The 19,105-nt window shown below is 41.9% G+C and overlaps 1 protein-coding gene across 2 annotated transcripts in view; it reads right to left on the bottom strand.

Annotated features, from left to right (window-relative positions):
* The window catches only part of RCOR1 (REST corepressor 1), a 117,323-nt gene extending 99,025 nt beyond the window's left edge, over window positions 1-18,298 (bottom strand). Inside the window, exons 1-2 of one of the 2 annotated variants that reach the window (XM_069490128.1) lie at window positions 18,013-18,298; window positions 17,875-17,934 (exon numbers count right to left, since the gene is read on the bottom strand). In XM_069490128.1, the coding sequence (XP_069346229.1) occupies window positions 17,875-17,934; window positions 18,013-18,298 (346 nt within the window). The remainder of the gene's footprint in view (window positions 1-17,874; window positions 17,935-18,012) is intronic. The other variant, XM_069490119.1, reaches the window with a different exon arrangement.
* Between the last annotated feature and the right edge of the window lie 807 nt (window positions 18,299-19,105).

Here is a 19,105-nt window from a genome sequence, read left to right as displayed (position 1 = left end):
CCGGGCTTATGCCCCAGCATCTCTTATCACATGGCATTTATCATACCAGACTAGATATTTTATGCCCATGGAAAATGGTAGATACCCAATAAATGATGTAAAATATTCAAAGTCTCCTAATGTACAAATGGCACTTAAAAGCACATTTACTAAACTTCAGCCTAAAAATTTTTTCATGAAGCAAATATGACAAAAATCTTACACAATTATATACATTATACAGTGTGTAATTATACATAATTATATACAGCCTTACATGTTTATAAAATCTTAATTAGAAATAATTTATAGGCTGGGTGTGGTGGCTCACGCCTGTAATCCTAGCACTCTGGGAGGCCGAGGCGGGCGGACTGTTTGAGCTCAGGAGTTCAAGACCAGCCTGAGCAAGAGTGAGACCCTGTCTCTACTAAAAATAGAAAGAAATTATATGGACAACTAAAAATATATATAGAAAAAAATTAGCTGGGCATGGTGGCGCATGCCTGTAGTCCCAGCTACTTGGGAGGTTGAGGCAGGAGGATCGCTTGAGCTCAGGAGTTTGAGGTTGCTGTGAGCTAGGCTGACACCACGGCACTCTAGCCCCGGCAACAGAGTGAGACTCTGTCTCAAAAGAAAAAAACAGAAACACATTCATATGCTGGGAAGGTGGCCCATCCTATCTCTGCAAAGGCAGAAGCTTCAGTGCTGGGGACCCTTCCAGACCTTGCCCTAGGTATCTCTTCATCTGGCCCTTTATTTGTAACCTTTAAAACGTCCTGTGTAATAAACAGGTAAATGTGTTTCTCTGAGTCCTGTCAGCTGCTCCAGCAAATTAACTGAACCCAAGGAGGGTGGCCATGAGAACCTCAATGATCGCCAACTGGCCAGAAGCACAGGCAAAATAACGCAGGGCTTGCAATCAGCATTTCAAGTTGGACTCAATCTTGTGGGACTCAGATGCTATCTCCAGGTATATAGTGTCAGACTTGAATTAGAGGACACCCAGCTGTTGTCGGCTGCAGAATAGATTGCTTGTTTGCTGGTGGTGAGAAGTTCCTACACATCTGGTATCAGAAGTATGTTGTGAAAATGCAGTGGGAGAAACTGAGTGTTTTTTCTACTTGGGCAGAAAGTGTGTTTTCAAACTTTTCTTAAACAGCAATAAAATTCATTCTTAAAAAATAATTATCCAGAAATTTAACATGCAAAACTAGATAAAATCTCAGCTATTCTAGTTTACACCTTGCTTTAGCAGGGTTAGGGGCCTGCAGCCCCACCCCCAACTTCTCAGCTCCACTAACAATGCTGTACAAAAATGGCAATGCCATGGAAACTGACCTGTTGCCAAGCAAGCAGAGAACCAAGCAACAACTCAAAACGATAGCTCATCAGCTGATACATAAAATCTTATTTCAGTTTAGGAGTTAATACCTAGCACATCAAAAGTGTCACATATTCAAAAATATTAAAAAAAAATATAGCTGATAATGAGTAGGAGACAATACAAGTTCAAGTGCTTCAAAAGGAATTCTCTTTCTCTCATTTTACTATGTTCCAGCAAGATGGAGGTTCAACACAATCCAATGTATTTCCTAAATTACACTTTTCTCAGAAGTACTTAATTAGAAGTAGTTAACCCTTAAATGATTTACTTTTTTTAAAAAGTTAAAAAAACTACCCTCATTTGGAAATTTCTGGGCTAGAATCATCAATATGGTAATCAGATTTCAATGAGCAATGAGATAAGATGGAGCACTTCACAGATCCTGAAATGAACAGTGGCTATATAAAAACATAATGTTTAGTATTCTGGTATCTAAAGCATTATTCTATTTACAGACTGTTTCCATGAACACTAAACCCAATTTTAAAGTTTAAAAACCATATTAAGTTTAGGAAGAAACCAAATAGGTTAGGGATAAAAGACAACATATAAAATCATTAATGTTCTCTAACAAAAAAGGAATATGACTAATTCCATTTTTCATTTTTAAAAAACCTAGAATTCTGCTTCCAGCCAAGGTGGAGTGATGTGAATCAGATTTACCCTATGTGGTATACTATGAAATATGTATTTGGTCTTTGGCCCTGGTTCCTGTCACAGAGTTCCTGAAACCCTCACAATTTCCTGAGTGACAGGAGCGACTTTTGTGAGGTGACTTAGGGTGGGGCCCCTGGAAAGCCTCAGGAAGGGGCCAATCACCAGAAAGACTAAGTCATTAGAGGATCAGAAGGTGGGAAGTTTCAGCCACACTCACCATCTCCAGGAAAGGGGTGGGGAAAGCAGCCGGAGACAGAGCTCTATAAAACCTCTTGGACAATGGGATTTACTGAGCTTCCAAGGGGAGTGGGGGCCTAGAGACGACATGGAAGCTCCGCACCCTCCATGCCCTGCCCTACCCATCTCTTCCTCTGCCTACTCATCTGTATCCTTTATGATATCTTTTATAACAAACTAGTTGTCCCTTGGAATCTGCAGGATTGGTTCCAGGACCCACACCCACACCCCAAATTCTGCAAGATGCTCAAGTCCCTCAAATAAAATGGTGTATTATTTGCATAGAAACCAGCACTCATCTTCCTGTATTCTTTATTTAATCATCTCTACATTACTTATAATACCTAATGCAATGCAAATGCTACATAAATATAGGCAGTCCCTAGGGTACAGATGAGATATGTTCCCCAGAACATCTTTAAGTTGGATTAGTATGTAACTCGGGGCCAGGCATGGTGGCTCACACCTGTAATCCTAGCACTCTGGGAGGCCTAGGCAGGAGGATCATTTGAGATCAGGAGTTCGAGACCAGCTTCAGCAAGAGCGATACCCCCATTTCTACTAAAAATAGAAAGAAATTAGCCAAACAACTAAAAACATATAGAAAAAATTAGCCGGGCATGGTGGCACATGCCTGTAGTCCCAGACACTCGGGAGGCTGCTAAAAATAGAAAGAAATTAGCCAAACAACTAAAAATATATAGAAAGAATTAGCCAGGCATGGTGGCACATTGCCTGTAGTCTCAGATACTCGGGAGGCTGACGCAGAAGGATCGCTTGAGCCCAGGAGTTTGAGGTTGCTGTGAGCTAGGCTGATGCCACGGCACTCTAGCCAGAGCAACAAAGTGAGACACTGTCTCAAAAAAAAAAAAAAAAGTATGTAACTTGGATCCCTGATAAACTATGCACATATATGGCGGTAGTAACAATAATAACAACACTATAATGGCTCATATGTGGTAAAAAATAATATAGTGTAATACTGTAATGATAATATCTCTGTACTAATAAGTTACAGGAACTATTGTGCTTTCTTTTTATTCAAACAACAACATAAAAACAAACTCATACCAAAGATTTTAGATAGGAGATAGGAGAAATTCAAAACAGAATATTAAAGGTTAACACTCACCTAATGTTGCATCAACACTAGGCTAATAGGAATGTTTTGCTTATTTTGATCTTCTAACCAAATCAATAAAAACCTTTCCATTTCAATAATTAATATATTAGGATGCTTAGTAATAACTGATGTTTTCACTAGAGCACTGCCTTTCACAGGTTGGGTTATTTCCACTTTATTCTTTACAATCATTTGGATAGTCGAGCGACTGAAGCCTAACATTTTCCCAAAGAATGATGGCGTCTGGCCTTTCTTCGAAAGCTTAATTGTTTCTACTTTCGTTTCCACTGTAATCACCTTTCTCTTCACTGCAGGTTCACCTGGACTTGCAGTGGACTTTCAAATTGGAGGCATGGTCATAAGGGTAAACACAGACTCACAAAATCGAATTGAAAAGTTAAGACAAAAGTGATGCTGTGCATAAGCAACCGTAAAAATGATGAGACCAGCCGCTAGCATGAAGATGCTGCACCAATGAACTGCTTCTGCCATGCGCAGAAGAAACTATTAATAGTTCCCAAATTATTAATTATTTAATTATAAATTATCCTTATGGGGAGCCATGGGAGCCTCTAAGTACAGAATGCCGTAAGTCAGGTCGTCCATAACCCAGGGACTGCCTATCGTCATTATACTCCTGTTGTTTTTTATGTTTGTATTTATTATTGTTTTTTTTCCCCACATATTTTCAGTCTGAGGTTGGTTAAATCTGTGGATATGGAAACTGTGGATACAGAGGGCCAACTTTGTCTCCCTGAGTGCTGTGAGCCATCCTAGCAAATTAATCGAACCCAAGGAAGGGGTCATGGGAACCCCAGTTTGTAGAAGAATAGGTGGCCCAGACTCTTGACAGGCATCTGAAATAGGAGCAGTCTGGTGGGACTCACCCCTCAACCTGTAGGCTCTGACACTACCTCCACACAGACAGTGGCAGAATTGAAATGAATTACACAATACCCACTGTTGTCCACTGGAGAATTGCTTGGTATGGGAAAAACCCACACACACCTGACACAGAATTATTCTACCCTGAGTATGAAAGTAGAGGGGGAAAAAGTTTGTTTTTCCCTCTTATACCTTGTCATATCCAACAACTAAAAACCGAGTAAATATATGAAATAATAATTTTTAAACACTTGACATCAGTGATCAGGATCCCTCAGATGCAAGACAAAGAGGCAGACCTACAACTGCCCTAGCTGACTACCTGGAACCTGAGACTGAAGCCAACACAAAGCAAAGCAGAACCAAGAAAAGAATGACAAGCAGGGGGACAATGAGAGATAGAGATGACACCATCTGAGCCCTGGATCCTGAATTCAGATACTCCTAGACTTTTCTCATTCCTGCTTTGCTTAAGCCATTCTGAGTTGGGCTTCTGTCCTAACACAACTTCTAGATGCTCAGTCCTTCTCATGTGTAGTTGACCAGCCTTTTCTAAAGATTATGACTGGCACTCACCGGGGAAAGAAGGATGAGATTGCCAACTGTTCAAGCTCATGACCAGAGAAGTTGCTGGCATTACAAGGCACTAGATAGAAACGGGGATATGTTAGCTTGTGAATTCACCAGGTATACCTTAGGTACCCACCAACTGGTACTCTTTAACCAGACCAATGGTGTTCAGAAGAGGTACATGGTAAAAGGGCAGGAAATGGATTGGTCATGGAGTCTGATGGTTTGGGTGTTAATCTCAGTTATTATATATCTCTTACTCCCTGGGCAACCTTGGACAAGTTACTTAGCTTTTCTGAGCCTCCATTTCCTTATATGCATAATGGGAATAGTAGTACTTGTTCAATCTACTATGTTCAATCAGTAAATATTCACTGATCACCTACTACGTGCCAGGTACTGTCAATAAAGCAATAAAAGACTCAACAACAACAACAACAACAAAACAACTGCCTTAGCTTATTGCCTGGAGAGAATCTCCAAGTGGCAGCCTGGGAAGGAGGAGCCCAGGAGGAATCAGTCTCTCAGAGTTGAAAGACAAAAGCAGAAGTCCAGGGAGGCCAAGGCAGGAAGAGTTTGTAAGGCAGAACATCAGAAAGGAGAGCTGCAAAGAAAGAGAATTCCAGGGATCTGCAAAGGGTCCAACGGATTCAGCATAGTACTGATAATCACATACCTGTGAAGAAACTACCTGAGATTTTTTTGTGTAAAGAACCACCCAAAAGAATCAAATGCAACAGTCCACAAGGCTCAAACAAGGGCAGGAAGAGTGCCATTCCCAACAACCAGAGTGAAAAACTCCAAAATTCATGGGCTATCAGGTAGAGTACTCAGTAGTGAGAAATACTAAGCCCTAAAAAATGCTGCTTTGAAGCTTAAAAACAAGACCTGAAATGATCAAACTATTTCTGAGTAACTTAAGCAAGTCCTGGAAGAAAGCTCAAGAATATAGAGATACAAAAACATCCAGCATCCAACAAAGTAAAATTCATAATGCCTGGCATACAAACAAAAATTATGAGATAGGCAAAGAAGCAGGAAAAGACAAGCCGAAATGAAGAGAAAAATCAAGCAATCAAAACTGACCCAGAAATGACAAAGATGATAGAATTAGTAAACACAGCATTAAAAGAATTAAATTTCAGTGTGTTCAAGTTAGAGGAAAGACAGAACATGTTAAAAGAATATGAAATACATAAAACAGACCCAAATCAACTTCTAGATATGAAACCTACACGTCTGAGATGAAAAATATACTGGAAAAATATATAAAGGCAGATTAGACCCTGAAGACCAGAAAATGTGCAGATACAGCAAGAAAAAACAGAGTAGTCTCCCCTTATCCATGGGCGATATGGTCCAATACCCTTAAACTGTGTCAAACCCTATATATACTATTTTTTCCTATGATAAAATTTAATTTCTAAATTAGGCACAGTAAGAGATTAACAATAACTAAGAATAGAACAATTATAACAATGTACTATAATAAAAGTTATGTGAATATGGTCTCTCTCAAAATATCTTATAGTACCATACTCAACTATTTTCAGACCACAGTAGTTGGGGAGTAAATGAAATCACAAACACAAAACCGCAGATGGAGAGACTACTGTATTCAAAATGAAACAAAAAAAGACTGAACAGAGCGTCACTGAGCAATGTGACTTCAAGCAGTCTAATATACATGTAATTATACACTTTAAATATGTATAGTTATTTTCTGCCAATTATACCTCAGTAGGGCTGTTTTTAAGAATCACATCTTTCAACACAAGGCCAAGCCTTCATATTGCTGATTTTTTTTTTTTTTTTTTTTTTTTTTTTTTTTGAGACAGAGTCTCACTCTGTTGCCCGGGGTAGAGTGAGTGCCGTGGCGTCAGTCTAGCTCACAGCAACCTCAAACTCCTGGGCTTAAGCGATCCTACTGCCTCAGCCTCCCGAGTAGCTGGGACTACAGGCATGCGCCACCATGCCCGGCTAATTTTTTGTATATATATATTTTAGTTGTCCATATAATTTCTTTCTATTTTTTAGTAGAGACGGGGTCTCACTCTTGCTCAGGCTGGTCTCGAACTCCTGACCTCGAGCGATCCACCCGCCTCGGCCTCCCAGAGTGCTAGGATTACAGGCGTGAGCCACCGCGCCCGGCCCATATTGCTGATTTTTTAAGTCCTATGTTTACCTTCAAGCCATCCATCTTAATCATCATTTCGGTTTAATTAGATACAAAATAACCACCTCAAAAACCAAAGCTCTCCTAAGCTTTCCATATCTACTTGCTTTTTCAAGGAATCTTATTTTGAACACCTTAATAGCAATATTTTAACAAATATCCCATGAGAGGAATTCATTATACAGGCAGCATTATATTTATCAGCTGTACCGATCTTAAATTTCATCATACACCTTGATAAAAGAGGCAAGACTTCTGAACTGATTATAAAAATTAATTAATAATAAGGAAGCTTTCAGTCCATCAGAATCTATCATTGCTGCCCAACTGAATTTACTAGAATGATAGAAATGTTCTATTCTAGGCCGGGCATAGTGGTTCACGGTTGTAATCCTAGTACTCTGGGAGGCCGAGGCAGAAGAATCATTTGATGTCAGGAGTTCGAGATCAGCCTCAGCAAGAGCAAGACCCAGTCCTTAAAAAAAATAAATTTAAAAGATGTTCTATTCTGAGTAGTCCTATATAGTAGCCAGTAGCTACACAGGACTGTTGAGCATCTAAAATGTACCTAGTGTAACAGAAGAACTGAATTTTAATTTTAATTAATCCAAATAGTTACATGTAGCTAGTGGCTACACTATTATCTACAGCACAGCTCTAGGTAATTAAAAAGAAAATCTAGACTGAAATTTAAGGATGTAGAAAAACTGAACCCCTCACACATAGATGGTGGAAGAGTAAAATGGTTCAGCCACTATGGAAAACAATTTGTCAGTTCCTCAAAAAGTTAAACACTAAATTACTCTATGACTCAGCAATTCCATTCCTAAATACTTATCTCCCCCAAAATGAAAACAGATAAACAAATACCTGTGCCGGACTGTTTCACAGAAGCACCATTCACAATAGTCAAAGGGTTGGCAATAATCCAATGTCCATCAACAAATGAACAGATAAACAAATTCTGATACACACAAGTGAAATATTATTCAGCCATAAAAATCAATTAAGTACTGACAGTGACACCAATCACAATGTGGGTGAACCTCAAAAACATATTAAGTGAAAGAAGCCAGAAACATATCCATTTATCTGAAATATCCAGAATAAGTAATCCACAGAGACAAAAAGGAGGTTGGGAATTGCCAGGGGCTGGGGAGAAAGAAAAATGAGAAGTAACTCATGCTCATTCTAATGGACAGGGATTTTATTCCGGGGTGAAGAAAATGTTTTAAAACTAGACAGGGGTGGTGACTGCACAACAGTATAAATGTACTGAACACCACTGAATTGTTCACTTTAAAATGGTTAATTTTGTTATGTAACTTTCACCTCTATTAAAAAAAAAACTATACAAGATGTGCATCTCTAATCCATACAAATTCATTAGAAGACAGAAAAAAATGAGGAAAATCAACCTTTTACTGCAAATTAAAAGCCCATATTTCCTTGGGTCCCTACTTCTTAAATTGTTGCCCTTAGTGCTTAATTATCGAATCTCCAGTACAACGTGCCTATTCAATAAAATCAGCCAAACCAAGCACATATTCTTACAAAACTCAGAACCACTGCTCAGCTATGACAAGTCAACAGAAGATGAGCCTTAACCTGACTTGGCGGCTAAAAAAACTACGCTACCACCCACAAATGAACCAAAAGTACATGACACCACTAGTTCCCAGAAGACTCTACGGTACTAAGACCAGATTAGGTAAGTGGTAAGTACTTACTCCTCTCCCCTCCTACCCTGATCTCCCTACATCCTCGCTAACTCTGAAAGCAGAACACCAATCCTAGAAGCTTCTATGCCATATAGGTAAAGCAGGAACTATAATATTCAGTGAAAGTGTACGTAAAACAGGATAGAAATACCCTAAAAGTTAAAGGGAGTAAGAATCCTGAGCTAACCCAAAAATTTACATTAAACCTCTTCAGACATAAGGCCATAGGGTAGTCTTTCTCAGCCACTAGATGAAACTGCTGAAACACAGCCAACTTCAGAAGCAGAGACTCACAGAAATGCCCGAGGTGTAGGTACAAAGCAAGCCTTTAAAATCAGTCCTTAAACTAGTCCTTAGTTAAATTATGTATGCTATGATCAAAACAAATGTGGCAAATCTCAAATCTGAGATTCTCAATTAGAATAAGGCATTACGAATACTCTGGTCTTTGAAAAACAGAACAAAATTACCTAATAACATGAAGAAATACAGCTGACCCTTGAACGACATGGGCTTGAATTGCCCAGGTCCACTTATACATGGATTGTCTTTCAATTCTGCCACCCACGACACCAAGATCAACCCATCCTTTTCCTCCTCAGCCTATTCAACAAAAAGTCAATGAATAATGGTAATAAATAGCAACTATATTTTCTCTTCTTTATGATTTTCTTAATAAAAATTTCTTTTCTCTTGCTTTATTGTAGGAATATAGTATATAATACATATATCATACAAAATATATGTTAATTAACTATGTTACCTATAACGCTGCCAGTCAACAGTAGGCTATTAGCAGAGTTTTGGTGGAGTCAAAAATTATGTGTACTTCTGACTACACTAGTGCTCAGCAACTCTAACCCCTGAGTTGTTCAAGGGTCAAGTAAATATGCATTGGCTGGGCACGGTGGCTCACGCCTGTAATCCTAACACTCTGGAAGGCCGAGGCGGATGGATCGTTTGAGCTCAGTGTTTCGAGACCAGCCTGAGCAAGAGTGAGACCCCGACTTTACTAAAAATAGAAAGAAATTATCTGGACAACTAAAAATATATATAGAAAAAATTAGCCAGGCATGGTGGCGCATGCCTGTAGTCCCAGCGACTCGGGAGGCTGAGGCAGGAGGATTGCTTGAGCCCAGGAGTTTGAGGTTGCTGTGAGCTAGGCTGATGCCACGGCACTCTAGCCCGGGCAACAGAGTGAGACTCTGTCTCAAAAAAAAAAAAAAATGGTATACCACATAGCGCGTTTACCATGAATAGAGCTTGCAGGACTGGAAGTTGCTCTGGGTAAGTCCATGAGTGAGTGGTGGTGAATGAGAAGGCCTAGGACATTACTGTACACCACTATAGACTTTATAAACACTGTATACTTAGACCACACTAAATTTATGAAAAAAAAATTTTTCTTTCCTCAGTAATAAATTAAGCTTAGCTTATTGTAACTTTATTTTATAAATTTTTTACTTTTTGACTCTTGCAATAAAACTGAGCTTTAAACACAAACACACTGTAGAGCTATACAAAAATATTTTCTTACATCCTTATTCTAACGCTTCTCAGCCTTTTGGCTAAGATCAAGTATATCCTTATTTTATAAGCTTTTTTCTATTTTTAAAATATGTTGTTTTTACTTTGTAAACTTTTTGCTAAAAACAAAGGCACAAACACACACATTACCCTAGGTCTACACAGGGTCAGAATCATCAATATCACTGTCTTCCACCTCCATGTCTTTTCCCACTGGACGGTCTTCAACGACAAAAACACACAGCTGTCATCTACTATGAAAACAATGCCTTCTTCTGGAATACCTCCTAAAGGACTTGTCTGAGACTGTTTTACAGCAAACTTTTTATTTTTATAAGTAGAAAAAATACACTCTAAAATAATGATTAGAAGTATAGTATAGCAAATATATAAACCAGTAATATGGTCATTTATTATCAAGTATTATATACTACACGTAATTGTATAGTGCTAGACTTTTACATGACTGGCAGTGTGGTAGGTTTGTTTACACCAGCACTCACCAAAAACACATCCTTGCACTAAGGATGGAGCAATGTTACTAGGCAATAGGAATTTTAGCTCCCTATAAACTTAGGGGACCACTGTCTCTGACCAAAATATCTTTCCTTATTCAGTACATGACTTACTTAATCTTAAGTCACACAATCACAAGAAACAGCTCCCCTCAAAAATACTCCAACTGGCCGGGCGCGGTGGCTCACGCCTGTAATCCTAGCACTCTGGGAGGCCCAGGCGGGTGGATCGCTCGAGGTCAGGAGTTCAAGATCAGCCTGAGCAAGAGCGAGACCCCGTCTCTACTAAAAATAGAAAGAAATTATATGGACAACTAAAATATATATATACAAAAAATTAGCCGGGCATGGTGGCGCATGCCTGTAGTCCCAGCTACTTGGGAGGCTGAGGCAGTAGGATCGCTTAAGCCCAGGAGTTTGAGGTTGCTGTGAGGTAGACTGACGCCACGGCACTCACTCTAGCCCGGGCAACAGAGTGAGACTCTGTCTCAAAAAAAAAAAAAAAAAAAAATACTCCAACTGGTCAAAACTGTTCTATCTGAAAATAAAAAATAAATAAAAACAAAAATAAATACTCCACTGGGCCAGGCATGTTTATTCACACCTATAATCCTGGTACTTTGCGAGGCCTACATAGGAGGACTGCCTGAGGCCAGGAGTTCAAGACCAGCCTGGACAACATAGCAAAACTCCATCTCTAAAAAAAAATAGAAAAATTATCGGGGCATGGTGGTGTGTGCCTGTAGTCCTAGCCACTCAGGAGGCTGAGGCAGGAGGATCACTTGAGCCCAGGAGTTTAAGGCTGCAGTGAGCTATACTTACATCTAGTATAAATGCTCTTGCCACCTAAACCTTTCTCTCTTCTTTATCCCTCACAAGCATTTACCCCAATGAGCCTCTTGCACATCTAATCTTGTCTTGGTATGTGCTTCTCAGAGGATGTGAACTATCACAGAAATAATATAAATCATCTAGCCTGAGCAAGAGCATTGAGACCCCATCTCTACAAAAAAAAAAAAAAAAAATAGAAAAATTAGCCAAGCGTGGTGGTGTGCACCTGTAGTCCCAGCTACTCAGGAAGCTGAGGCAGGAGGATCACTGAGCCCTCCAACAACACTCTAGCCCAGGAGACAGAGCAAGACCCAATCTCAAAAAAATATATAGGGGTGTGTGTGTGTGTGTGTGTGTGTGTGTGTGTCTGTGTGTGTATAAATCAACTTCAAATTAATGAAGGAGGAGGATTAGGCTTTAGCTGTACCTGAAACAAATATGGCCTAATATTAACAGTGTTTAGTCACACTAGTGTTGGATACTGTTTTATTTGAAATGTTTCCTTTTTTTTTATTCTATCTTTACAATTCTAGCCTATCTTATCATTTACAAAAAGGCAGATTCAAATTATGCACAACTATCTTGTCATTCCAATTTTTAAAAGTTGAACTTTTTACTCCTGGTTCTAAAATTATAAACATGTATTACTGCTGCCAATTATTGCACCCAGATAATGAGGCCCTAAAACATCTAAAACAATAAAAGTTTGGCCTCATATGACCCTAAGTAAATAGTCTACCTTGAGATACTTTTAATGATTAGGTAATGAAAGATAGACAAACTAAGTAACTTTATCTCTGGAGGCCTTACTTTCCTCATCTAGAAAACAGAAAGGATTAGATGCATACTACAATTTTCTCTCCAATAACCCCGAGGCAGGAAAAACCCAGAAATTTCAAAGAATTATTATGTCTAGTGTGCAATTTTTACTAAGATCAATGTATTTAAAGATTTTGACTAATTTCGGGAAACAATTGGGGTTTTAGAGCTTACTGTTAGCATTTCATTTACATGACATTCTAACATTACTTTAAAATATTTTCTCCCCAATATTTTAGCAAAACACTTTTTTGTCACCTTAAACCACTTTATAATACTCCAGTTTTAAAAGTCAACAACAGAAACCATAATACCCAACCAGAGTTAGATGTATGCAATTAGTAAAATCACCAGAATATAAAACAGGAAAAATTATTACACTGCAACTATACCGCTATTATTTCTAGCGTCACATTTTTCACAAGTGCTATTTAGCTACAGGAATTAACTCAGTCCAAATCGTTGAATCAGCATCTAATCCTCAATTCTTACCTTTTTCAGTCTTCCACTGTGCTGCTACAGACTCCCTCTTCTAGAAGGTGATTTCAACCTGTATGTATGTATGTATGTATTTATTGATTGATGGATGGATTGACTGAGACAGTCTCACTCCGTTGCCTGGGCTAGAGTGCTGTGGCCTCAGCCTAGCTCACAGCAACCTCAAACTCCTGGGCTCAAGTGATCCTCCTGCCTCAGCCTCCCAAGTAGCTTGGACTACAGGCATGCACCACCATGCCCAGCTAAAAACATTTTTTATTTTTAGTAGAGACTGGGGTCTCACTCTTGCTCAGGCTGGTCTCAAACTCCTGAGCTCAAGCAATCCTCCCGCCTTGGCCTCCTAGGGTGCTAAGATTACAGGTGTGAGCCACCGCACGGGCCTCAAGCTGTTTTTAACACAAATACTAACTAAACACATACTCCTTAGCAAAGATCACGGTTTTCCATTAGGCAAAGGGGACTAATAGAAGCCTCATTTCTTATTTTTACAGTATGCATGGAACCTCTAAAGAAAGGCTCAGAAGAAAGTGAGGGCTACAATATAAATTAATCACAACAGTCTATGTAACCAAGGGGAAAATACAAAAAGCACAATAAATTAGGGAAGGTAGGGCGAGGTGGCTCACGCCTGTAATCCTAGCACTCTGGGAGGCCCAGGCGGCTGGATCGTTTGAGCTCAGGAGTTCGAGACCAGCCTGAGCAAAAGCGAGACCTCGTTTCTACTAGAAATAGAAAGAAATTATATGGACAACTAAAAACACATATAGAAAAAATTAGCCAGGCATGGTGACGCATGCCTGTAGTCCCAGCTACTCAGGAGGCTGCGACAGGAGGATCCCTTGAGCCCAGGAGTTGGAGGTTGCTATGAGCTAGGCTGACACCACAGCACTCTAGCCTGGGAAAAAGAGTGGACTCCGTCTCAAAAAAAAAAAAAAAAAACCCAACCCCAATTAATGTGCACTTCTTCTGGTCCAGGGCTGGATTCAAGGTTTTTTCTCTACTATCCAGAAACTTGATCTGAACAAGTTCACCTAGTTTCACTGAACCTCAGTGTTTTTCTCTGCTATATAAAAGTTTTGGACTAGGTCTCTCTATTCCAGGAAAGGGCATTTATTTAAATTATAGCAGGTTCATGGAATTTAAAAGCAATCATCTTCCAATATCTCAGTGCATGATTTGCATTCACATCAATGGCTCATTACAATCCAATCTTACCTATGCAATAAAGCAGACAATGCAGGAACTTAGGTTTAATTATGAATTATAATTAAAATAAGGAATGCAGAAAATGTTTACTTAGCACTCACTGTGTGCCAGGCACTATGCTAAGCATTTTACATATATTAGCTCAGTTAATTCCTTCTCTTGAGGATGAAGTTCCATCATGTGTATTTTACAGATGAAAGCTGAAGTAAAGTAACTAGCCTAGGGTCAATACACAGTTGGCAGGGGAACTGCCAGGATCTGAACCCAGACTGACAACTCACACAGCCCGAGCTCTTGGTCTACTCTATATTGCTTCTGAAAGAAACATGAACTTAAAAAGACACTTTTGTTAATACAAGTGACATAATCATAGACTATTCATGATGAAACGTGCCCCCAATTCATGACTGAGGAAACTGAGGCCCCTGGAGATAAAATGACCAGCTCTACCTTCTATCACCTTCTTAGACATAGAGATAGGACATTCAAGTCAGCAAGGTGGCTCACACCTGTAATGCCAGCACTCTGGGAGGCCAAGGCGGGAAGACCATTTTAGCCCAGAAGTGAGCTATGATGATACCTCTGTACTCCACTCCAGCCTGGGTGACATAGCAAGACCCTGTCTCCAAAAAAAATAGATAGATAGATCATCTATAGATTTTTCCTTTGCATGCTTACTGGTAAGATCATAGGAGCATTCACACTATTTTTTTTCTTTTTTTTTTTTTAATTAGAGGCTCCGCCTCCTTTGGGAAGAATGAGCTAGTCACATTTTTGTATAGAAAAACACTACTCGTTTCAAACTAAGTGATGGTTTACTAGTGTAGGAATGAACTAAGCAGAGGTAGGATAAACAAGCATCTTCCCTCTTACCTGATCCTGTGACTACTAAATTCCAGAAGAAATCAATGACAACTCAGCATAATTTGTAGCAGCGAGAGTATGGAAAGACAGTCAGTCTGGACACCACACGTAAGAACAAAGCCTAAGTTAAATATGTAGGGCTGCACTCTGGTTTTTGTTTTAACTCTAATAGGGAAAACTTTTTCTTTCACTGCAAACAGAGATAGTATTTTAATCACCAAGCTATGCCATACTCTACTGATCTAGTCTAGGTCTTAATTATAAGAAATCTAAAATCAGCATTTTAGGACTAAGGTGCTGTACCCATTTCATTCACTATTTGTGAAGGATGACAATTAAATCTTCCTTGGACTTATAGGAAATATTGGGTGGTCTTAGCTCCAACCATTTACTTTCAAAGCTAAATAGGGTCAAGCTGGGATACTGCAAATAAGGAAAATCTAACTAAAAAAAAAAATTAAAATCAACTTCTTCAACTCACACACCTTTACTATGAATTTTTGAAACACTAGAGTTAAAAAAAGAAAAAAAGCTTTCTGATGAGTTTTATGTCCACCGGCCTGTTCAAATTCTGGCAGAAAACAAAGATGCACTCAAAACTCAGGCAGGGAGAAAGGAAAAGCAGTAGTAATCACACTCTCAATTCCTTATTACTCTTCCTAACATATACTCATGGAAAGAAACAATCTTAAGTCTAAAGACCCCCCCCCAAAATTTTGTCATGAAACATGCCATACCACATTTATTTCAAAATGGAAGTCTCCCCTTTCCTTAGACTTTAAGTGAAAACACACATTTAAAAAAACATTAGGAAATAGTAAAGTCTATCAATTTTCAGCCATATCTAGGAAAGTGTCGCACTGCTCATGTTGGCAAAACAGGGCTTGAAATTGTTTCATACCAGTTAAGATTCCTTTCCAGATTAAAAACAAACACAAAATAAGAAATTTGGGAATGCTATTATCAAGACTCAATCAATTGGCAGTAAGATTTATGCAGCAGAATATTTATAATGTTTTCCTTTTTAAAATGGTTCTCTAGCAAGTTTATGTTCGTACCTATTATATCAAAAAGTGCAAGGACAGTTCAAAATATTACATTTGCTGTTTCAAAGAGTACAACTACAAAGTAATCAGGCTCATTACCAACAATGCAGAGCTAGACATCCATATTTAGATGAATGTCAGAAATCTAATTCCTGCTGTTGTTATCAAGTGTGCCCTTTTCCTTAGTCACATCTGACATAAACCTTTCAAAATTAATGTAACAAAAATGTATCAAAAATCAACCAACTTAAAGATTTGTGCAAGTTGGTTTTTAAAAATAGGTGAGAGAAACTTGGTGACAAGCTTTATGTTCTATGTATTAAAGCAAAGATAGACTTGACCTACAAAATGAAGATAGGGTCAACTGTAACCAAAAAACAGTATGCTTCCCCTGGTGGCCAACCATGGAATGGAGGAGCCATGCAAAGAAGAGGAAAAGCCTGATGAGAAGTGACTACCAAAAAAGGAAAATGTGGGGGAAGGGGAAACTATAAAAAAACACTAACATGGGTTTAAAATGAATACGATTATGGGTGTTAGATTACATAAATTTAAGAGATTTAAATCAACAAACCAAAATTTATAAGGCAAATTTGGGAAAAGTCATTTATTCTCAGACTGCCCAAGAACTCACCCAGGACCCCATGCATTCTCAAAGTACATCCAGAGTTTAGTTCCTTAATAACAGCTTAAGAGCAATCGCCTTTCTCAAGGACTAGATCCTTGCAATTTTCTGCAGTCTTGTTTCCAAGGAAAAGCATCTGTGCATTTATTTTTCAAATAAACTACTGTTACAATAACACAGAGAACCTCCAGTTCTAAAACCCTGCAACCAGGGAGGACTGTTAACTCCACCTTTACAAGATGCTCTTTTGAATTTTATTTTTGAAATAAAACCCACGTCCTTTCAAACGTTTTCTATACCAACAACCTTTAAAGACAGTCTCATACGAAGATAGGCTACAATCTCACGCATTAAAATCTGACGAATTCCTTTGTCTGACTAGATTTTTTTTTTCTTGTACCACTTTAAATTTTCTTCCACACAGAACAGCAGCAGCAAGGGAAGTAAATGTTCCATTCTAGGGTGTAGGGATTTCTTGTAGGTGGAAATCATGTTAGGCTAAAGGTTCTGATGGTTCTACTCTTTCACAATCTCTTCCTCAAAACAAAAAAAAAAAAAGGAAATGCCCACATTTACAAAATAGGTCCTAAAATCAAACTGCCACACAGAAGCCCTCTTCCCCAGGCAGGCGCCCTCTGGAAAGCACACTTCTTTTATTAACTGATTCTGGGGGTCGTTATGCCACTGGCCCTCAGGATGGGAGCGGAGGCAGGAGCCAGCAAGAGCCCAGGGACAGGCGGGGGAAAGGTATGCGGGGCAACACTGGGTAAGAGTGCTGAGAAAGGGGTCTCGGGGACCTCCAACGTCCGGGGCGCTCGCAAGACGCTAACTCTCCGGCACTGCCACCTCGACTCCTGGCCGAGGCGCAGCTCACCTGGACGCGGGGACCCCCAGCGCCCCCAGGCCAGGTGTGGCCGCCACCGGCGCCGCCTCCAGTCCTCGGAGGCGCAGGGGGCAGCTGCGCCGGCCCGACCAGGGCAACCTGGGCCTCCCCCGCGTGTAGAGGCACGTTTGCAAAACACGCGTGTGCGCGTTCCTCCTCGTTCTCGCCCTGCTGTTCTCCCCGCGGACGGCAGGGCCAACACACACACAAAAAGAAAGTTGTCGACGGGCTGCCGCCCCTCGGGTTCGCTGGGGGCTGGGGCTCCGCTCATCCCCTCCGCCGGCCGGCGAGGGGCTCGGCGCCCGGCCGGGCCCGGGGGGCTACTCACCGGGGTCGAAGTCGGGCACCACCGCCTGGTACTGGGGTCCGACCCTCATGCCGCCGCCACCTGCGGGGGAAGCAGAGCACGGCGGTCAGCGGGGCCGGGGGCGCGGGGCCGCAGGGGCCCGGGGCGGCTGCCACCTACCGTGCTCCTCGTCGCTGGACGAGCCCGAGCTGCCTTCCTCCCAGGAGTTGCTGCTGCTGTTGCCATTGGGCGCCGCCGCCGCCAAACTTTTATTCTGACCATTATTGGGGGCGGCGGCCGAGGCGGAGGCGGCGACGGCCGGGGCGGAGGCGACGGCGGCCGGGGCGGAGGCGGCCGAGCCGGCGGCGGCCGAGCCGGCAGAGGCTGAGGCAGCCGAGGCGGCCGCGTTGTTCCTCCCTCTCCGCTTCCCTGAGACCTCGGGGCCCTTCTCCACCATGGCCGGCATCGGCGGGGGCCGGGGCCGGGCGAAAGTAGCGGGGACCCGCGGCTCCTGAGGAGGGGTCGCCGGGCAGGGGGGAGGGGGCGCGGGTGGGCGCGGGGCCAGGCGGGCGCGGCGGGAGCCCACGCGCACGAGTTGGCGCTGGGGGAGGCCCAGGCGGGCGGAGCGCGGAGCCGCTTCAAGCCCCCAGCGCCGAACCCAGCGCAACTTTCGCTCTCATCGCCGCCCGCACTTCACTGGCACTAACTACTCCGGGAGCAGCGAGCGGGGAGGGCGGGGGGCGGGGCCTGGGTGCGCGGGGGGAGGGCCGCGCGCAGCCCAACACGACGCACGATGGCTCCGCCCCCCGCACTCCCATTGGCTCTTGTGGGATTTGGACGGCGAGCGGCGGCCGGGTTGGCTGCGCGCGCCCGTCTGTCCAGGGGCCTGGGGCGGGAGAGCGGGGAGGGGGAGGCTCCGGGCTTCCGTTGGTTAGGTTCGGTTGACGCGTATCGCCCACTGTACGTGGTTTGAGGTTTGCAATCTCTCTACGCCCCATGATCCATCTCTCTAGGCAATAGCGAGGAGTTAGCTGCCCTCCCCGCCCCTCCCCCTGCCGCGGCCCCTACCCCTCCCACCTGTGCGCGCCTCCCGCGGCCTCGGCCCCCACCTTCTCCGAAGGCCCCCACTGGGCGTCCAGTCGGCTTTAGAAAGTAAAATGTGCCGACGCGAGAATAGAAATTGAACGCAAGGTCGGGACTATTTTCCCCTCGCGCGGAAGATTACACTCCGCAGATTGAATGGGCTCTATACAAAGAGGGGAAACTAATTGGA

This window comes from Eulemur rufifrons, chromosome 2 (assembly GCF_041146395.1).
Source record: "Eulemur rufifrons isolate Redbay chromosome 2, OSU_ERuf_1, whole genome shotgun sequence".
Lineage (NCBI taxonomy): Eukaryota > Metazoa > Chordata > Mammalia > Primates > Lemuridae > Eulemur > Eulemur rufifrons.
Note: the sequence above shows the minus strand (reverse complement) of the source record. Positions and strands in the feature narration are given on the sequence as shown.